The sequence below is a fragment of the Acromyrmex echinatior genome, chromosome 17, assembly GCF_024713525.1.
Source record: "Acromyrmex echinatior isolate Ae372 chromosome 17, ASM2471352v2, whole genome shotgun sequence".
Classification (NCBI taxonomy): domain Eukaryota; kingdom Metazoa; phylum Arthropoda; class Insecta; order Hymenoptera; family Formicidae; genus Acromyrmex; species Acromyrmex echinatior.
Genome location: NC_141868.1, coordinates 2894482 through 2917952, shown reverse-complemented (window position 1 = coordinate 2917952; position 23471 = coordinate 2894482). Strand labels below are relative to the sequence as shown.

At 36.1% G+C, this 23471-nt stretch overlaps 1 protein-coding gene across 1 annotated transcript in view; it reads left to right on the top strand.

Annotated features, from left to right (window-relative positions):
* ush (Zinc finger protein ush) overlaps positions 1-23192 on the top strand; it is a 248988-nt gene extending 225796 nt beyond the window's left edge. The window contains exons 2-9 of the mRNA XM_011061507.2: positions 12294-12541; positions 13167-13527; positions 14102-14633; positions 16255-16514; positions 16866-17265; positions 17919-18177; positions 18791-19024; positions 19859-23192. Coding sequence (XP_011059809.2) covers positions 12294-12541; positions 13167-13527; positions 14102-14633; positions 16255-16514; positions 16866-17265; positions 17919-18177; positions 18791-19024; positions 19859-20305 — 2741 coding nt within the window. The 3' untranslated portion in view covers positions 20306-23192. The remainder of the gene's footprint in view (positions 1-12293; positions 12542-13166; positions 13528-14101; positions 14634-16254; positions 16515-16865; positions 17266-17918; positions 18178-18790; positions 19025-19858) is intronic.
* The last annotated feature ends 279 nt before the right edge of the window (positions 23193-23471 follow it).

The following is a 23471-nucleotide window of genomic DNA, read 5'->3' as shown; positions in this document are numbered from 1 at the left end:
TCAGAATTCTGATTGATATAATTAGTATCTTCTGGTTCGTTCGTTTTCAACTAGACATTCGTCTCAGTATAAATTTGTGTTAACTTTATGACATATAAGTTACATCTGGTAAGTCATTGTGAATGAAAACATTAAAATTTGTGTTAAACTTTACTGGTTATAACATAAGTTAATAGTTTACAATCAGTATAAACGCTCCAAAAGATTGCCAGGCCTTCGGGCTTCGTTAATCTGGCAACATTCATGCCTATTACATCTCATTAATTCTTAAATAATACAAAATCGCACAGCGATTGTTACAGAGTGACTGAAGCTTCCCTCCCCTGAGGAGATTAAACATTCGATTGTTGGATTCAATTTTTATTCATCGTACTGTAACCTTTTAAACGAGTTGAAAGCCCAGGGGAAAGAAAAAGAAAAAAAAAGTAGTCCAGACGCCTACTTAAGAATTAAGCATCTTGGAAGCGATGTGTCTGATTCGATTTTATTCGTGCGTCTTTTTTTGCGTCTGATTGATAATGTCTATTTCACTTATTTATTCATTTATTTTATTTATTACTGATCCAATTGTCTTCAATACATTGAAACAATGCCTGAATTAATTGAACAATGGTTGAAGTAATTGAAAAATAGATGACAGAATTTTCAAATTAAATCTGCTAAATTCTAATTGAAATACTCGGAATTTTGATATAATCAGAATTTTCTGATTCGCCTATTTTTAATCAGATATTTTTCTCAGCGTGTAATTCAATTATTTTTATTGTTGCCCTAAATTATTCCACCAAATATGCGGATTGATTATTTTATATATTTGTAAATCATTAGTTTCTTACATAAGTTTATTATTTTAGGTACAGAAAAATGAAATTTTCTTAATTCTTGGAAGAGTAAAAAATTACTCCTTAATCCTAATTAATATTTGTAGATCCAATAAACTGGGATATTTTTTTTAATTACATTGTGGAAAATTATTTATAACAAATGTTTCTTACAATCTTACTTATTTTAAGATACATAATCTTATTTTTCGAATATTTTGACTTTTAGAATAATAAAAAATCATTATGTTGACTTTAATCCTCCCAATCTAGAACTTATTTGGTACAAACTTTTTTGTTCTCAAACTCCTTTCTCATTTTTGTTTCAATTTAAATTTTTATTAAACAAAAATTTTAATATTTGAGTTGAACTTTGATAATATAGATAATAGAGATCTCGAAAAATAAGTCTGAATTTTTCTACATTTTTGAAAAAACCTAAAAATCTTGCAAAAAAAAAACTGAGTTGGATAAAAACGACCCTGTAGACGGAAGAAGTAAAAATATGATTAGAAATGAGAAGTTAAACGAAGACATTAATTTAAGGTACACTGAACCCACAAAGTTAAAAAACTTATCAATTACGAAAATTTCGGAGTAAATACCAATTAGGGATAATTTCCTATGACTATTATTTGATTAGGCTGCTAAATTGTCCAAACTTATCCCTTGAGAAAGTACCTTTCAGAAGAACCTTTTTTCGTTCAGGATTATACAAACGCAACAAAAGCGATGGCTTATAAATCGCCGAAGCTTTCTCCGCTACCAATTTGCGAGGTGGCGCGGCGACGTTACTCTTCGCCACCCCTATCGACAATCGGCCGTTCCCTCTGCTTTCTCTCTCTCTCTCTCTCTCTCCTCTCTCTTCCTTCACCTCCTTCGTTACCGGGTTTTAACGTGGAACAGAAAAAAATCGCCGGCCCGCAGCGCAGTGGAGGAAACCGAGACGGTGACAGATGGAGCGCGACGATAACGTCTCTCGAAGGTCCTGTTCGCGGGCGAAACGACCTGCGCGGATCCTGTTCCTGTCGCGAGATAAACGAAACAGCTGCGTCTCGGCGCCGATCAAAGATCTCTACTTCACCCTCCTCCTCCTCCGCCTCCTTTTCCTCCTCTTCCTCGCCGGGCTCTGCCCCAGGGTGCTTTCGACGTCCGGGGCGCGCGAAATAAATGAGGGGAAATGCACAACGTGCGTGATAACGACACGTGAACGCGAACACAGCCTTCTGCGCTCCGACTCCCGATGATCTCATTCGGATAGTGAGCCACGAGGGGATGACTCCATTCATCTAAAATCTTTCAATTAAAATCCGAGGTTCGTTCGAATCTGAATAATTTCGAGGAGAGTTTCTAGATATATTTTAACATTGGGATAATCAATATGGAATATCAATTTGGAATTATAACACGCGTAATGTTCGGAAATTGCGACTTTGTCCATCTAGGACACTTTTTCCAGAACGAACTAAAATGTGACGTTTTTGCACCGTGAGAAAAGTTTTTAGTAGATTATAATTACATTTTATCATAATTTTCTAATGTAGTTATAATTGTGTGTAGATTTCTGTAAACAAATATATATAGTTGGCACCGAAAATAACTATATGTATATTATAGTTATTATATTACTATAAAAATGCAATTACTATAATTTTTTGACTATAATTTATTCTATTTCAGATCTATTACATACAAAATGGGACAATAATTATGATAACCATATAAGATACAATTAATCTAAAAAATGACTGCAAATTAGTGTTTAATAGTTATATTATAAATTTATATTTGCATTATCCTTATAATTATATTAATTATAAGTAAATAATTGGAGGATTCTCGAAAACATAAAATAATAATTTAACTGTAATTTATAATAATATTGCTACCATTTTTATGATAATAATAACTATAATTTATAGTCATTTTTAATTATTATTACTAATATCTACAGTTATTATTGCTAATATTATAGCAGTAATAACCATAATTATAGCGCGTAATATATCATTATAGTCACAATAAAAATTTTTCTCTCAATGGATTTTCTCAGATTTTCTAATCTTTAATTCCGACATTTTTTAAACTTTGATTCCGAAAATTCATTAATCTGAAAATTCCTTAGCTTCGGTTTCTGGAGAATCGAGAAACTCAGGGATGTGACACAATTCGCTATTCAGGAATCAAGGTATTGTAAGTCCAGAAATTTAGACGTTCGAGAATTCATGGACGTGGATGAAACAATCGGTGATGAGTAGACAATTGAAAGGAATTTATACCGAGAATATCGATAAATGGCTTTGCCTTTGAGTGAAATCGCATTCCTGGAGCGGTTTGAGATATGGAAGGCCTCAAAATCAAAGAGAAAGAGAGACAGAGAGGATCCAGGGCTCTAATCCTAGGTGAGTCTAATCGTCTCTCTGCGATCGAATGCCAGGAGATTAGTGTCCATATTACAAGACCGGTAAGGGAAGAGAAAATAAAAAAATCCCGAGAGGAGCATGCAAGGTAAAAGATATCGCTGGATAGTGTTCATGATGGGCAAACAAATTAGAGAGATAGAGATGATGGCAGAAAAAGGGAGGAGTGTTCAATCAACGGACTGGATACATTATAGTGCCGGTATTTCGGATAAAGACAATGTTCACGTATATAGTCACGATATAGTCGTACGATTAGCATCGACAACGCTTCGGAGTCTCCGAAATTGATGACTACAAGATAATTGTTTGTTTTAAAATAGATGAAAGCTCAAAATAAATGAAAGAAATTTAAATATACGTTGTGATTACACAAGTCAAATTATCATGCAAAATTTTTGTTAGCTTAAAACTATATATATATAAGAAAAATAAAAACTGAAAATTCCATGTATTGGAGAATTTCAAACTTGATACATTAATGCTCGTATTGATATTCTTTGTGTTAAAATAAATACATGAAAATGATTTTTAAAAATTATCTTCCCTCTTCTTGAAATTTGAATAGACTTTGGCTTCTATAGTTAAGCAATTTTAATTTGACTAATCACAATTACAGTTTAATTAATCACTGTTGTAGATAATATATTGCGCGAACCGTAGTTATCTCAATATTTTAATTACCTAACGAGAGAAAAGCCATCGCTCCTAATATATATCTTTATTTAATACATGTTTAATACCGATACGACGTATGTGCTTCGCGGATCGCAACAGGCTGATCGTGATTAAGTGATAAAGGTGGAAAGTCGAAACGGCGACGTTATCAGCGGGGGATATCGGACTTATCGTCCTTTAGGATAATTACTATGATCGTTGTCCCTACGACCGAGTAGATGGAGGAAGAAGAGAAGGAGGCGTGAACGCCAAGTATACGAAGGCGGAGGTGGCGACGAAGCAGGCTCGTCCCGCATGAATAATGCGCTCCACGACGTGATCCGAACTTCCCAGAAGAGACGGCTGGCGACCATCGGTGGACGGATATACCTCGGGTACCTCGAGTACCGATTCGAAGTATCGATCGACACAATAAAGCTGTTACGTATCTGACTCGCGAGAAACTGCGAACTCGGGGACTGTTGGTTGAGAGTTTATAGCGTCCGCCTACGGGAAATATTTGTAGATTCCCGCAGCGAATCGTGAAATATAAGAATCTTAATTTGTGTGCACGGTAAGGACAGTTTTACTGAATTATTTCAAAATTTAGTTAGACTCAGATCTGAAAATAATTTTGATGTAAGATGAAAAGAACTGAGCTCAAGCTGGTTGCTAGAATATCAAAATTTTCTGCAGCATTGTATTTGATTGTACTTGAATTTCCCATAATTATCCCGAAATTTCATGTAATTGTTGGATTAGCAATTATTGAACAGTTGTATTAATTCTGTCTTATAATAACTGAAAGGTAAAATTATACTTAGGATCTCAACCTAAACGTAACTCTTTGCCTGCAGACACTGCATACAAAAAATGCGTAAAATTTAAATATATTTAGTGAATAAAAATGTGACAATAAATGGACTATGCAGTTATTATTTTAACTAATAATAATTTATTAATACTACACAGTAATTGGACAAGCGTCTACACAAATTCCACGTATTTTTATGTAGAAAATTTAGCTACTGAATGAAACTTTTCACATTTTTATCCATTTCCTATATGTATGTGTGCAGTATTGTTATATACAATATAATTAGATGGTGTTTAAGAAAATTATATTTCTACCAGGATTGTTTTGATGGTTTAACAAAATTATTTTCAGATCTGTATCGAGCTATATTTTTAGATACTTCAGCAAAATTTCTTTCCATGCAGAGTTAAATGCCAGAATTGTTAGAGTACATATATCAGAATTGTGCAAAAATTATTCCGATTTTCTAAGCACTGAATTATGAAAATCTTACGGAATATCCCAACTATAATAAAATTCAGAATGCAGTTCTGTAGATTTCTACAGAACCACTGAATACAAAAATATTCGAGTACTGTCCAGTTTTGATATTAGGATTATCGCCATTTTTTTAGAATATCGCTCGATTTAATCTCTTACGCGTGTACTTGAAGCTACGGAAAGGAATGGTATGACTTCAAGATAACCGAGGTCTGTTTTTTCTCAAGTCTTCGTTGTTTCTCATTTACGCCGTCCCGTTAAAAATACCTCGCAACGATACACGATCGATTGCCATTCCGCTCGTAATTAAAGTCCGCGACTGCACCGCGTTCGATCCGATATTCCACGAAGGACGGACACGTCGATCGCTTGATCGGCTGCGGAGAAGTGGAGGCCTCCTCCTCGATGCCTCTCCTCCGGAAGCTCAACACGGGGAGCTCCCTCCGCCACCTTTCCTGTAGGTTTGCAAGTTGAGCTCTCACTTAGCGGCCACGGTGTCACGATCGGGGACCGGGTGCATTAGCATATCTCTACGATGCAGCGTGTAAGGGGGTGCGAACGGCGGGGGAGGGTGACAGATGGAGGAAGAGAGACAAAGCGAATGGACGCAGAACGGGCGTTATACGAATGGGAAGCGATCGACCTCGTGGGTCGTGAAAAGGCGCACGATCCGTAATGTGAATCGGTGGGGGGTTCCTCCGGGGGGCAGAAGGTGGAGGAGGAAGAGAAGGTGCAGAGACGAGGAAAGGGCGGAGGGGGCAGAAGACTCACTCAGCCGGGCCCCGTTGCCTGTTACCTGTACGTCGCGTGTTTGCCTACCCGCGTCACGATCAGGATCCTATTTGCATAGCGCCGATGAAGCTGCTACCGTCCTGCGCCGCTTGCGAGTCCTCCTCCTCCTTCTCCTCCTTCTCCTCCTCCTCCCAGAGGACTCGCGTCGGCGGTATACCCGGTGAGTGTACACCGGGTGTCGTGCGAGTCGTGGACTGCCTTCCAGGACTGGATGTGCTGGGGAATTTTTAGGAGCCACGACGAGAATATCCCTGAGTAAAATAGGGTAATTTTGGCCCAAATTTGGGGTAACTTTGACTCAAAGAATCTCTTAAAGAACTAATTACTTTGGAAAATTGGATCTCTATGAAATGAATTAGGTTTTTTATAATGTAGCTTATAATGTGACAAATAAAAGAGATCCGGGTTCAAGTCTTAGCCGAGGTAATATTTTTTGCAATAAATTTATTAACAGTTTCAACATAGTATCAGATTATAGGTAGCATCAAATTATTAAAAGTGCTTGTCAATTTAATTCGTGATTACTAGAGATTTAAAGTTTTTTTACCTATGGTTTAAATCTCACGTACCAATCGTACACTTTTTATGTTCTTCTTTGGGTCCAAATGACCCATTGATATCAATCAAGGGTTAAAGACACTTTAAGACGTCTTATGTCCTAATTTGAATCTTAAAATTAAGGATTATTTTGGATCTCAAAGTCTATTTATCCAGATTGGCCCAAAGTTATTTCATTTTACGATATATTCTTACATGACTCAAAGGAAACGACTACGAGAAGAATCCTTTGTGGAATTGTTACACTGAGAGATCTCATAAAGGGATGAAATTCGACATTGGGATGCACTTAGGATCGATCAGGAAAGTGGCGCCTGGCTACAGTTTCTTGAAATTCCCGTTTATTAACACTCGAACGGGCAACGCCGAGGTCGACGTTGGCCGTGACTGAAGTGAGGAAGGAAGGAAGGAAGGAAGGAAGGGTTTGGAGCGCGGTATAATAAATGCCCCGCATACCTACTTATTACTCTAACGAGCGGACGCTTTTGCATCACGCGGCTTCGCGGCACGCGTGCCTTCGGTCACGGAACACTCGATGATTTATCGACGCATCACGTGCACTCGCGCGACTCCTCAAGAGGCTCAAGAGCTACGTCTAGTCTATGCGTCTTTGATTGTTTTATCGATTTGCTTCGTTAAATTAAATCGCTCGTACCTCGATCCTTAGACATGATTTAATGATTTAATCTCCTCGCTATAAGACGCGAAGAAAATGTCCTATACTTCTGCAAAGTTGAGAGATCCTTTCTTGATTGCTCTAGTTTGTTGGCGAATTATCTCTCTGAGAGAAAGCACCGGCTTTTGCGTAATACATAACGCAATCGTGAGAATCAGTCAATCCTTTATTTTCATCCCCACTTTTAGTGCGTTAAGTGTTATGCAAAATTCTGTGCTGCAGCCTTTATACTGCGACCAACATCCTTCCTATATTGAAGAAGACCTAAATCGAGGGTCAAAATATATGTACTATAATTTGATTTGTTTGTTTGATTAATTATCTCGATCAGACATTGATTTTCATCAACTCTGTCTTTGACTCTAAAAGGAATTTTATTTCTTTCTTGGTCAAAAAATTAATTGTCCTTTTCAAAGATTCGTAGCTCAAAAAATGTTTAATCTTCTACTTCTTAGAAAACAATAGGACATAAGACATAAATCAGTTCAACAATTTTTACTTTCCCATTTGCAGGGAAAATTGCATTAATTTTTCCCAAGGTAGCAAGAAGCTATACCTGTAAAGATATTGCATAAAATTATAAACACTTTAAGTTCTTATAAATCTTAGAAGAATATATTATAAGCCTCACGATTCTACTTAGAATTGACCCATAAGGATCTGAAGTAATAAGATATCTAAGCAACTTATCGTTGCGTGACGCATCAATCGCGTCGAAGCACCGGTAAATCGGCCGGAATTTGAGGCTCATTAACGGGCACAGAGTATATATATCGGAAGGACGTGGTAGAATGGCGGGATCGAAAGTACGAGCTTCCGGCTCCGTTCTTCAGCGCGACGCCGGAGTCGCTGCGATTGCTCGCTTCTTGCATAAAGCGGGGGCCGAAGGTGTACACGGGCGCGGCGGTATCGGTTCCAAGAAAGGCTTATCAGGCCGCGGATATGTTAATGGCGGCCGTGTTGCCTCCCTCCCTCGGTCCCCACCTCGCCACCTCTTCGAGATATATTGCACCCCAACCGTCGCACGACGGAGGTGGTTGGACGCTCGTAAAGGTGGTGGTCGTAAGTGCAGGCAAGCAGCCCTCTTTTCACGATCGGCAACGTATGCATGCACATGCAATTAAGAGTGCTCCGAGTCCATGACGGGAGTCAATGAAGATTAAATTTTCACTTGATCGTCAGGATTAGAAGATTAAAACAGTATACTATATTAGAATTTTAATTTTTTTTTTACATGGAATGGACGGATTTATTAAGATACCTAAAGTTTAGCTGGGTACAGACTTGAAAATAATTTTATCAGACTATCAAAGTAATTATGTAAAACGAAGATAGAAGTTGATAACAATGTTGCAACCTTTCGTTGAATCACATCTCTTTTTTCGATTGCTTTTTGACACACTGGGTGGCTCACACCCAGAGCAATGTTTAAACAATTGACATTCTTATTTAAATAATCCAATCAATATGAAAACAATTGTGGGTCAATTTCAAGGTCTGTAGAATACATTCAAATAATTTTTGATTGAAATTTCATTACAGTTTTTGTGAAAAAAATTCTTGAATTTTTCAATGAATAGAGAAAAAATCTTCGAAAAATTGTACTGTATTTGTAATTGTAACTTTTAAAAAATTCAATATTAAAAGTTAAAAATTTATCGAATTGTTGTTCAGATATGATACTTTGAAAAAATAATTAGTTTGTAAATTAGTTTTGGATAAAGGATATTTATTTTGCACATTGAATGTAGGCTACTTTGGCCATTTGGGAATTAAAAAAATAGAGATTTTTTTATAAACATTGTATTTTTGTTCTACAAAATAAAAGAAAATTGAATTTCAGAAAATAATTATGTGGATGATTCACACTCAGTCAACGATGAGTTAATATTCTAACAATTAGCATCGTGCATTTCTAATTATCCTACACCTAATTATTATCCTATTATATATCAGGTGTACAAGTATGAAATGCGGATTTTTTTCCAAAAAAATCACGTTAAATTCGGAGAATGATAAAAAGTAATTTATTCAAAGTATTTTAACGTGTTTTTTTTTGAAAAAAATCCGCATTTCATACTTGTACATCTGATATTATCCTAATAATATCCTATCCTACACAAAAATCTTAAACAGAATTCCCGAATTGCGAAATGGATCTTCAAATTTTCTTTCCATTTTTCCGCATTAGATTGTATTTTAAGATATTAGATTGTATTTTAAGATATCACTCGAAACGTTGCTTCTAGTTTGTGATCTTTATGATTAAGGATTTTCTTCGAGATCTTAGATCTCAAAATCTTAAACCTCTCTTGCCAGATTCTTTAAAATTTAGCACATTTAGAGTTGTGAATATTTGCGTATTCTCTTCTGAAGGACATAGAAGATTTTTCGAAACCTAAAATTTGGAACCTGTTTCAAAACCTTTTAAATCCTCGATACGACTATTGTATTCTTGAATTTTCAGACATGGTAGGATTATCAAACGCCCAGATCCTTGGATCTCGGAGCCGATCGCGAGTTCAATCCACAGTCGGAGATCATCTCGAAATCTCCCGCTCGATAATAGAACCCCGGGGGAGAGGGGAAGAGAAGGAAAGGAAACCAACCGTGCGAGATAAGAGGACTTATCTGCAACCTCCATCGTGCACACCTCTCGCTTCAATCATATAAGATAGAGAGATCTATCCGCGGCCTTCTCTCTACCGTACACCTCGCCTGTCCAATCGTACATCTAAGATCACGAGGTAGAGTTAGGAGGCAGAAGAAGAATAAGACGAAGGAGAGGATGAGGGTCGCGTATATGAACTCGCAGACGTCGTCGCTGGCGAACGTATGCATAGCTGCGCAATTAAGGCCCGCGATCGCGCTCGTTTCCCGAGAGAGACAGAAATAGATCGCAGGAGAGAAAAAGGAGACTGCCACGTCGTGCCGTGCCACGCCATGGCCGATCCATCGATGACCGCTTATTTACAGAGAAGCAGAGAGGAAGGAACACGACTCGAATGTAGATGCGAGCGCGGGATAGTCCACGAGGAGCGCTCTGCAACCCTTTGCCCAAGGCATCTCCCTAGGCATCTGTCTTTCTCTTTCTCTCTTTGAGTCCTCCCTCACGTCACAGCCTTCCTCCTTTCTCATTCTCGTTGCTCCTTCTCGTTCGAAGAGGCAATTAAAACATCTGGGTAATTCTTCTGATCTCGACGACGATCCACCTGGTAGATCATCCGGTCTGTTCTCGGGGTCTTTGACGATCGATTAAAAAAAGAATCATGAAGTGTTAAAATGTATCGGAAAAGTTTAGTGTTACGAACTTTGACATTGAAGCAGCTGTAACTTTGTAAAAAATGGACGAAATTTAAATTTAAAGAAAAAATTCTAAAGCTTAAAATTTTTTACTAACCGAAGGTCTCTTATATCTTTTGAGTTTCTGTGAGTTTAGTTATTTTTACATATAGAAAATTACGAACTAGACAAAATGAGAAATTTTCTTTTCACTTTGTGAGCCAAGTGTTCAAAACCAATTCTGTGAAAATTTTCGACTTTCTATTGTGAAAGTTTAAAATTTTCCATACAAAATATTGTTTTTAAAAAATAACAATATGACGATAAAAAAAGGCAAATAAGAGTCGATTTTTTTTAAATATAAACTGAGATATATTACATCTTTCGGTTCTTTGATTGAGTCATCTTCAAATATCTTTCTCTTCACACTTAAAATTAATTATCCTCGTTTTTTTTTATTTTTAAAATTAGTAACGTTTCAGTTTTCTATTATGTATATATTTAATTCATATTAATAATTTCTATACGTTTATATTTTAAAGAATCAACCATTATTTGCCTTTTTTATCGTCATATTGTTATTGAACTTTTAAGAGCCCTTGACTGGTTTATTTTTAAAAAATATTCTTAAGATTTTTTGTGACTTTTGAGTTATCCCAAATAGAACTTAAATTTTCTTAGCGTTGATATCAAATTTTTTCAAATATTTCTTTCTAAAAATAATTATATAATTAAGTTCTCTTTTCTTAATATTGATGATTAATTATTCAGATATTATTTCAAACGCATAATTTCTAGTTAAAAATTTTCCAAATCTTCCCCACAATTAGAATTAATTTTCTCAGAGGCTCGTTCGATTATCAATGGTGTTCCTTGACTTCGCCACGCAATCCTCAGAATTAAACTTGCTATCGATATTCTATCACACATGTTTGCCGGGACCAGCCCTTAGACACTGAACTATTCGACATACTGCGCGCGAGCAAGCTGAGTGCGATCCCTAAAGTGGGGGATGAGAGGCGGCGTGCGAAGGGTGCAATTGGTGGTTGTGTCGAACGGGGGTAGACCGAACCGACGAGAGAGTAGGGAACGTGGGGTACGCAAAGGACCGTTGTATACTAAAGCCCATTAGACACCCGGACAGCCGGAGAGCGGTTTCTCTCATCTCGACATCTCGCCCAGCATCTCTCTGGTCCAGCGTCGTTATGGTCGTTTCGCGGGCTACCTCCGACCGGCATCGACGATTTCCGAAGAAATGTACAGTCGCCTCACTGTGTTGTATCGTTTAACTTTGCAAGGCTGAATTTGAATGAAGGGCTTGGGATAATAGTGAGATAAATCTGTCATTTGTAGGATCCGTTTTTGAATTAAACAATCTAACGTCGACAAAACGTTGCAAATTATAGACGTGGTTTATCTCGGCGAGGAACGTCGCGAGTCTTGAATTTTCACAACGTTGCAGTTTCCCAGAAGATACCTCAAATCTTCGGACAATTAAAATTCAATTCGAAACATTTCAAATTATTATTTTATCATAATCTTGGTTTAAGATTTTTTATATTTCTTTGGAAATTCTCCTTGTTCTCTTACATTCTCTTAAAAGACTACAGAAGAATATTTTCATATTCTCTAGAATACAACTCTAATAATTTATTGTTATTTCACAGCGTTTGAAATAATATAGCGAGATAATCGAACTCGTAGAGATGAAAATTCTCATGGTGTGTTTTCTTATTGTTTCTCTGTAGATCGAGAATGTCGACTGATGTGTATCCATTTTTTGGTTTCAGGGGAGGATGAAGAATGGAGCGACTCGGAGAAGACCCCGTCGGTGAGCAGCGGCGTGGACGGCGGCGTCGGCGGATCGGCAGTGTCGAGTCCGGTAGCACCGGCCGTTGAGGAAGACTCGAGCTTACCGCCTCCTCCAAGACTCAACCCCGCGTCATCTTCGATCAGTGAGGAGGATATCAAGCTGCGCCTCAGCGTGCTTTCGGAGAACACGAGACTGCGCCTAGTCAATCTTAACGAGGACATCGAGGTGCGTCGATTTCGTTAACTTTCGAGTAACTCCTCAAACGGAACGATTTCAGGTCGTCTTAACGTCAAAATGAATCGTGACTGATCGAAAAGTGATTTTTAATAATCATTTCGGAATCACTTTGATTCATTTTGATGCAATGAAGATTTTATGTTTCTGCTAGGATTAACTTTGATTAGTTAAAGTTTTATTGAAATCTAATAAGCTTTCATTTATCGTGATTTTTAAAATTTGGAAATTTTAGAAGCGATTTCGATGTTTTTACTAAAAAATAAATATAGAGAATAATATCAATTTTTAATTCGGAATCGCAATGCAAATATAATAAAATTGATAAAAAGGTCAAACGAAGTAAGTAATTAAGTCAAAGGTTAAAACTAGTTTATTGAATCGTTTAAAAGGGATTAAAATTAGTTATTCATTAATATACTGTTCATGGAACGTTTCGATTATAAGTCTTCTTCAGCTAAATAATTACAACAGAAAATAATTAAGAGTTTGACAACAAATTGAATACATGAAATTCTTGATAATTAAAATATTGGAAAGAGTCGATATTAAAATATAAATAAAAATACAGTATAAATAAATATAAATAAACATAAATAAATATTTAAAAACGCAGGCTAGGGCCATAAGAGACCGCCATGCACCGTCCAGGAGCGTGCGGACGCGAGAGTCGAGTCCCAAGGACGTCGACGAGGAACAACATACGACGAAAGAGGATGAGTGCCAACCGAGGCCGTCGTCCACTTCCATCAAGAGGCGGGACTCCGTCTGCCGCAGGGATTCGGAGGACTCAATCGCCGCGGGGGAGACCAAGAGGATACGACTCGACGACGAGGCAACACCAAGACTGAGACTCAATACTAGTCTGGCGACGGATCCCGCTCTGCGACCCGCCACCGTCGCCGCCCTTACCGTGAAGCCCGAGAACACGTCGCCTCCGAATCCAACACCGCCGCTTCCGGCCGGATTGCAGAACGGTGAGTAGAATCTGCGGCATGCACGACGTCTTCGTTTAGGAATGTATAAAATAATGAAATTTTTAAAATTTTTTTGGTTTTATTTTTTTAAATCTTGGGTGAACTTCAAAATAGAACTTTACAAAATACAAAAGGAAAAGTTTTGATACTTATAGAGTCAAATAATGAAAGCTTTGAATCATAAGTAACTATTCAATTATAATATATATATAGTTATAAATACCAAGTATTTTTTCTTTCAGTTGAATAGGAATTTCAAAATCTAGGAGATCAAAGTCTTTAAAGATTTACAAAACCTAAAAATCGCATAGGGTAAAGTACAATTTTAAACATGGTACAATTCTGGAATGAAATAAAATTTAAATCCAATTTTCAAGGTTCAGTTTGATAATCCTCTCATTGTGAGGGATACTAAAGGGTATCAAGCAGGAAAAAATAAAACTTAATTGAATTTCAAAAATTAGATTCAAATCTTTTTGCATTCAGAATTGTACCATGTCGGAAATTGTATCACCTTACCCTATAGGATAAGAAATAATAACTTCAGGAACAATGACTGAATTGATTTCCTCAGCGATCGCATCAGGTCGCTTGTTCGTCCTGCCGACCGACGGCAAGGAGACGATCACGGTGGAGCCAGCTAGGCCTCCACCGACTGCCCTGATCTGCCCGCCGTGCGGTATTCGGTTCAGCTCGGCGAGCACCCTCGAGGCACATCGCACCTTCTACTGCGCCCATCGACCGCGCGTGGACGAAGATGCGGCGAACGACGAGGACGACGACGGCAGCAAGTCCGGCGGCAAGTTCGAGATACGGAAGGCGTACGCGTGTCCTCATTGTTCTTATAGTGCCGATAAGAAGGTGTCTCTAAATCGTCACATGCGGATGCACGCGTCATCGCCGGCACCATCGCCGATACCATCATCGTCAACAGCGGTGGCAGCGGCGGCAGCGGCGGCAGTGGCAGTGGTGACGAACCCGAACTCCTCGACGGGAAATCCGACAACGGCTGGTCAAACCACCGCGGCTAACGGTTCCTTGAACGAGGAAGCCGAGAGATACTGCAGGAACTGCGACATTCGATTCAGTTCCTTGAAGACGTATAGGTGAGTGGATAGAAGAGTAGAATATTGTGATTGTTATAAGCAGAGAATCATCTTCAGATTTTACACAAGAGATAATTTGTGAAATTAAAAAAAATGTATTGATCATAAATTATTATAAATTATATAGTAAGTGTGATTTATGAAAAGCAAATAGATGTCAGATTTTTAAGGTAACATTGAAATTGTCGAGAATTTTTTTAATAATAAGTGGGATCAATAAACAAAGCGATACTGAAGGTTTGCCTGATGTTTATCTTCCTCTTCTAAAGAAAGATCTCTCTCGCAATAAATATAATAATTCTAGAACTTTCTAAACTATTTGACTCATGGATATAAATAGCGGAAAAATATGATCAATAACAACACAATAATGTCACGACAAGTTTCTATCTGTGGAATAATTATACTGGAAATTCGATTTATTTTGTGGTAAACAGGTACTGTTTCTTTTGGTTTTATCCTCTGTTTTAAAAGATATTAATAATAAAATAAATTATTGTAAATTAGAATCTGGAAATTCTCGTTTTACATTTTTCATTATATGACTTCTGACATGCTAACATTATTATACGAAGCAGTGTCGCATTGATGCAAACATGATTTTTTACAATTATAACACACGACGGTTGAATTTTATTCCAACTTGATGTAACTCTGCGTTTTAAGAATATTATTAATTTTAATGAAGATGGCCAGATTGTAGCCGAAACGTTTAATAATTTTATTGTAATTCATAATGCAAGAATAAGTAAATATCACTAACTACATCTTGTGCTGTGGTTCTTTATGCTCTTTCTTTTCATAATTTTTTTAATGTTTAAAATTTTTGAAAGTTGCAATTGAGAGTGTGAAGAATTCGATATAGTATATAGAATTATAAATGAAAAATGTATATGTTTAAAAGAAAAGTCTATCAAATTTTATAAATATATTTACAACTATAGATTAAATTGCAAGAACAATTTATTTTTTAATAAATTAATTTTTTAAATAAGGCTTTTCTGATTTCTAAAACTTTAAGAATATGTGAATTTTTGTTATACATATAACAAAGATGATTCATGAAATGGAATTTTTTAATTCTTTAATATCTTGATATTAAAATTGTAAAGATATTTGAAATTGTTATGATTTATTTGATAAATTACTTAATTACTAAAATTGAGACTATAAAGAATTCTGTAGAATTATAAATACAAAAATGAAATAATTTATACATTTAAAAGAAAAGTCAATCGTATTAAAATATTTAACTATACTACAAAAAATTAACTATAAAAAATTACGAAGATAATTTTTTAAATAAAACGAAAAATTTTTTGATCTAAAAATTTAAAGATATGAATTCTTAAAGATATGAATTCTTAAAATTCTCCAATAAACGGAACTTAGATTTGTAATAATTTAAAATTTTTGAACCCTAAATCTTCAAAGCTGCAGATATTTCAGAAGTAAATATTAATTTGAATTATTTGAAAAATTATTCTAATTCAATGTAAAAAAAAAAGTTATAAATATTATCAAATTTTTTGAAGTGCTATAAAAATTATAATAATTCATTATGTTTGTATTTATAAATATTATACAAATGTCTTTTTAATTGCAATTTAATCTGTCGCAGGGCGCATAAAACGCATTACTGTAGCACGAGGCACGTGGTGAAGGACACGTTATCAACTCCAACGGCGACACCGACATCCTCAATGAAGGCGTCGCCGCCGACTAGTTCGAGTCCTGGTGATTCGCCACCTCCGCAGCCGTGCCTGGCGCTGCCCACTAACCCCATCCTCATCGTGCCGTATTCGTTGTTCCGTGGCGCGAGCGTCCTCGCCGCGCCAGCACTTCCGGCTCCCGATACAGCGTGCTTCCTTCTGCCAAATGGTATCTTGAGGCTTGAAAATTACGTTCATACATTAATAATATACACTAAAGAATTTCTTTTAAAACAATTTCTGGTTAAAATGAATTTACTTAATATTTGCCGATGTAACTTTTTAAAAACATTGTAAATATGTATCATTAGACCTGAAAAAGTTATTTTATTTTTGATATTTAATAAGGTAATATTTACTTGACTTATTCATATAATAAAATTCGAAAATCTTATTTTTTTAATTATGTCATCTTTGAAATAAAAGAGGGATATTTTTGAAATCAAATAAAATATAGATATTAAACGTTAATGAATGACATTATTAAGATATTTTCTGGAATACGATGTTACGTTATCAGGTTCCCTTCAGCCAATGACGAGAGGCCTCGCTTCCACGGCCCAGAACGCCATGGTGGAGCCGCCGGCTGTCCTGAGGGCGGCGAATAAACCCTCGACGCCAGCGTCGGTGGTCGCGGCGGCATCGACGTCGCCGTCCGCCTCGGCGCCCCTCGATCTCAGCGTACGCAGGTCACCGGTTCACCAGGACGAGAAAGAAAACAGGATGTCGCCGGCGCCATCATCCCTGCCGCCTCCGGGTAGTCCCAGATCCAGAGGTAGCGGCAGCCCCAGAACGAGATCCATCGGTCCGAACCAGACTGCCGCCGTCGCGGCACCCCCGCCCACGGAGCTCGCCCTGAGACTCGCTGAACTGCCGCCACCACCTGTTCCTGGGGTGCTCGTCAAGCAGGGCGTCTCTAGGTAAACAGCTGTTGTTTCTACCAATTTGGATTGGAATTGAATTTCTTACTTTTATTCATCTCTTATTAGTCTAGTCTATTTATTGTGTGAATAAAAATATTGTTTTTTTATTTTTTCAACATTTAGTTAATATTATTGATTATTTCTTTTATTAAATTTACATTTCGAACTTGGTTTAATGTTTGGAATTGAATTGAGTCTGTGGAATTCTGAGTCTTCAATTTCAATATCTCTTTGCATATAATTTATTTTTTTATAATTCTTCTTTATTTTGTAATTATAATTACAGCTTGTTAGAATTAATACTGAATTATTATTTGTATCATCTTTTTTTCTCAAATTCTTTATATAGTATATAATAATTATTAAATATAATTTATATTAATTAATTTATTAATTACTCTATAATAAGTGTATTACTATCATGTTAATTATAATATCCATATTAATTGTTACATTCAATAAGGTCATTGTTATTATTATCTTGAAAATATTACTTTAAACTTTAGGATTTAAAAACCTCTATAGGTCTTTAGAATATCTTCTTCTTTTTCCATTTATTCTTGAATAGCGAGAATTTAAAGAATTTCTCTCGATCTTTAAGATTTCATGAGATTAGATTCTTGGAACTGAAGTCGTCTGTTCTTATACAGGTGCAAGGAATGTAATATCGTGTTCTGCCGACACGAGAATTTCGTCGCTCACAAGAAGCACTACTGCCAAGCGAGGGAGACGACGGTGAGCAACAGTTCGCCGCCTCCTGACGCGACCTCACCACCCTTGGTCCAGCTCATCTGCGCCCAGTGTGGCATCAAGTTCGCTTCCATAGACAATCTGGTCGCCCATCAAGCATTCTATTGTCCCAAGAGGCCCGAACCCCAAGAGCACCACACACGGTGTTCTAAGTGCAAGGTAAACTTTAAAGTAAATAATGCAAAAAAATTTTAAGGAACTGAATTTTACAAGATACTTACAAAAAAATATGTGAAAAGTTTTAGGGCACCATGAAGAAGGCTATCGAAATTTATAAAAATTTTTTAATTCTTTTAAATTCATAACATTGAAACTTATTAAACGCTTTTTTAGAAGTGTTGATTTTTCTTTGAAATACACCTCTGGTGAAATTTTTTTTTTAAATTTTTATATGAATTAGAATATTTCAGAAATGAGTAAGTCTATATTTTTTTTAAAAGAATTTTTTATATGTATGAATTCTAAAATATTCTAAAATTTCTAAGATTTGTTCTATAAATTCTAAAAAAAATCTTGAACTTTTTTAGATTGTTTAAGAATTTATCAGAAATTATATATAATTAGAAATATTTCAGAATTCACATAAAGAATTTTAGAAAAAATGTGTAGACTCTTTCTGAAAAGTATCCTAATTTACGGACAATGAGAATTTTTTTAAAAAGTTATAGAATTTAATTCTGAAAAATTTTTTGTCGGGGACATCTCTGAATTTTCGATGATCCTGATTGCCGCTTCTTCGAAGGCTTTAACAAGATATAATGGCTTGTCACAGGCGATAATAGAACCCGGCAGCAGTCATACCTGCGCCAGCGGCACGACTGGCGGCTGGCGGTGTCCGGTTTGCGGCGCCGTCAGTCCCACAGCCGGTGCCGCTCAGCGTCACATGGACGCTCATCAGGGCGTCAAAGCCTTCCGGTGCACGATTTGTCGTTACAAAGGCAACACTCTACGCGGCATGAGGACCCACATTAGAATGCACTTCGAGAAGCGTGGTACAGATCTGCAGGTAGATTTCTTTTTCTTGCCTTTAAGCTTCATGTCGCATTCCTTATTTCTATCCTTATAATTAATTAATTCTTTCTCAGTCTAGGAACGAACTGAACTTTAACAAATTTTGCATTTTTTAATCATTGAACAAATTGGACAAATATATCAAATATGCTCATATTGCACAAAAAGATTGCAGAAACATTTCGTTGTAACATTACAGCAATGGTCCATCTTTAAAATATTATATTGCAACGCAATATTGTAGCAATATTGCAATACGTTGTGGTGTTTCTGATAATATTTTAGATGTTATTATATTAACATATGTTGTCACAACTTCCAAAAATATCATGTAATCAATACAATAAGTATCATACATTTAGTAATTAATTTTTATATAGAACAGAATTTGTATAATCAAAATCTCTTTTCGTCGTTTTTAAACTTTTTTTGAGGACTCGCCCTTTCAAGGAATCATTTTATTAGAACGTAGATGGAAAAACTCATGAAAAACTCATCGCTGCGTTTTTTATTTTATTCTGTGTGATTTTTTTATTTACGAGAAATAGAACTCCGCCCTGTCCACCTTGTGGCGGTGCCGAGTACTCACGACCAAAGCAAGAGAGATTATTTTTCACAATATTTTTGAAATATTTTTACAACACATTACTGAAGTAATTAAAAAAGAATCTATGAAATGTCTCTGCAACATTATATTGCAATGTGCTGCAAACTTCCATGTTGTAATGATCAGTATTTGTAGTAGACCAGATTAAATTTTTTCTTTTAGGAAATATTTTGAAGACGCGTTTTTGACTGAAAGATTCTTACGAAACATTCTTTATCCTAGGAGGAGAATTATATAACATGCGTGCTCGACGACGAGGCGACACTGCCGACGCCGGAACCTGCAGCCGCCACGACGCCAGAGGAGATCCCAGCTGAGATCCAAGTGAACGGCAAAACTGAAATAAGAAAGAGCCCGCAACCGCCACCGCTGCCGCCGCCTCCACCGACATTGCCACCGTCGCTCACCAGCAAGGTAAAACAAGAACGCGAGGATTCGCCGTCACCCGACGAAAGTCTGGACAGCAGCAAGAGTGGGCCACGCTACTGCCGCTCCTGTGACATCAGCTTTAACTACCTGAGCACCTTCATTGCTCACAAGAAGTTCTACTGCTCGAGTCACGCCGGTGAGGCGAGCAACAACAATAATAACAATAATAATAACAATAATAACGCCAGCGGTCACCCGACGACGCCGCCGACCGGCAGGACCGAGGCATCGGTGCTCTAAATCTCCGAAGTTCCAGAGACGTGACGACATGTCTTCCCCGTTCGTCTCTCTTCCCGGAAGATCTCCTATTCTTTTTTAGGACGCTTTGAAATAATATTTTGAAACTCTAATTTCTAAAACTTTCTATTCTTGCTTCAAGAATTAATTTTTGATTAAAAAAGAAGAAACATTATATTTTAAATAATTGTCGCGAATTTTTCGAATAAGTTTTGTTACTTATGTAAAACAATCATATTTTTGTAATCACTATGATCTAATAAATTTAATCCTGGGAAATATTTACAAAATCGATTTAGTGAAATTAGGCCTACTACGTTATATCTACTTCTGTATGTCGTATTTTTTAACAGAGATTCCAGAAAAAGAAAGAGAGATGAAACATGTCGAAAACGCGATGATTAATTAAACGGGGACTGTTTATTGTTGCCAGTTTATACATAATATAATGAGCGACTATCAGACTTCTTCAATTAGTTGAATATTACGTTGTGTGATTTTTGTTGACCCAGGGAATCGTTTGTACTTATAAGCCGAAGGTATCTATGTGTAAATATATATACACTCATATATACATATATGTACAATATATATTTGTTACAATTATATCATTTCGAATTGCACTATAGAATATTACCAAATATTTCAAAGTGTTTTCTGAATGTAATACATATAATTGTAATATCTATAATTGTAATATATATATAAAACATTGTATAATTAGACATCATCTTGCATCTGCAAGAATGGACGAGCTTGCAGGGAAGAGTTGCAAACAGAATCATGATTGGAGTAACACAATTAGACATGTTAATAAATATAATCTACAGTATATCTCAATAATGAAATAACATTTAACGAAACTAATTTGAAGAAGTTTCAATTTCGGTCTTTTGTGATAAGTTAGTATTGTTAATCTATTTCCTAATTACCTAATTTAATCTGTAAAATAATATATTGACATATTTATTTTCTGTTACGTCATTTTCTATTTTTCGTTTCTTATCATTGTCATTTATTGTTTGTTAATATATCAATTAAGAATTCGAAAATTAATCGATTGTTTTATAAATAAAAGCCTTTGACATAAATTAAGTTATATCTAAAAATATATATGTGTTTTATATATGCATGGCTCTGTTTGCAAGCAATTTTTTGAGCGATCGTCGCGTCATTTCGATGTTCTCGGGAGACAATTTTTGAGAGTGCTAAAAGAATCGGTGAGACGCCGCATCGTCCTGTACATATAAAAATTGGTGAAAAGCAAAATGGAGAATGAAAAAAAAAACGACTGGGCTCGACGCCAATATGATCGATCGATCCGGGCGTTGCTGTGCAATCTCATGACTCTCCAATAATCTCGTAGCATTAATAATCGACATTATCTTACGAATGAAATACGATGAGTGTAAAATGTTGTACAGTAGGCGAGTAGAGTAATACGGAACAGTAGTAAGCGATCCTGATGAATGATACCAATCTCAGCTTGTGAATCTGCTAAGTTACGTTGCGCAATGTATGACATTTAATATATATATTATATATAAATAAAAAAATGGTTACGCATGTTCGCGAAAATCGCGCCCACGTTTGCGATAATAACGTGAATGCGTCGATAAATATCCATTGGGAGAATTTAAAGTGCATGTAATAGAATACACCATAAAATATGAATTTACAGCGAGATTTATTCTTGATGAATTACCTTTAATAAAAATTCATTGCTGGCTATTATTTATTTGTCATGGTCTTTGAAGAAAAGGAAAGAGATAGCTGAAAGAGAAAAAGAAAAATTTAATATATTAAATTTAATTTTAGAATTCAAAATAATTAGAATATTTAATAATTACGTTCTATAATACAAAATATAATAAATGTTTTAAAAATATTTTATGGGTTATCAAAGTTTTTACTATAATATAGTTTGATATGTATATAACATGAATTTAAAAAAATCTTTATAGATCAAATTACAAAATTTTATTATAAAATTTTTTAAGTTACTAGGAATCAATCGGAAAAGATCTATTTATTTATCATGACAAATATGTATATATATAATTTTGTAAATTTAATATGCCTATTTAAATAATAATAAAAGAAGGATTGATTCCTCAAGTTTATCGAGAAAGAGACACTTACAATTTCGAGATATTAGAAATATTTTTTAAAAACCTGAGATGTCTTGTATATATATTGCAACAAACGTAATTTGGCGACAAAAAGGCTAACGATCTCCAAACGACTTCTTCGCTTAACGTTATCACCTTGGATTTTTATCGGCGCACTTGGATCCATGCACCCCAAAATCAAAAGCGTCATACGTGCTCGCGAAGCGGAACGAGCCATCCCTTCGTCGCAGGGCGCGTGTAAATGTAATATAAATTAGAATTAAGGCCAGTGTTACGTGTATACGCAATGTACTACTCATATCATACGACGAGCTCGTTAATTAATTAAAAAGGAAAAAAACATAATGAAAAAATACCGATAGTTGTCCGCGCAGCGAATTCCACGGCGCAAGAGAGAGAGAGAGAGAGAGAGAGAGAGAGAGAGAGAGAATGAGTGTGTAAAAGAGAGAGACTTCGAGAAGCGAAATCGTGAAGAGGATTTCTCGCAAGAGACAAATAATCTCGTCACATCGACTGGATTTATTCCCTTCTCCCCCCTCCCTCCCTCGATCATTATAGACTTTGAGATAATTTCCTTCGAGCCACGAAACTTTTTGTTGAACATTATGTTGTTAATCGCGTATCGTATGTGTGTGCGAATGCATGCGTGTGTATGAGAGTGACGAAAACGATTTGTAAATCCACGCAACTGGTACTTCCAACAACTTGTTATAATACGCTATAAATCTGGTGTATATCATTACATGCCATATCCACGACGAAGTACATTCTTTCTTCAAACACAGGCACATCCCCCGCAACATCCTCCCGGGGATCGATCGCTTAAGCTTCTTCTGGAAGCAGATCCTTCTGTGAGACAAAACTAGACAAAACCTCGTAGTTCCTTCTCAACTTTTAATCAATTGCGTTCAATCAATGATTTCTCTATCTTTTGATCCGTATTATAAAATAGATCGTGAAATTAGATTGAATTAAACTTCGACTTAAAACGACGAAAAGTATTTTCTTCATTCATTTTGCGTGATCGATCCCCTTGT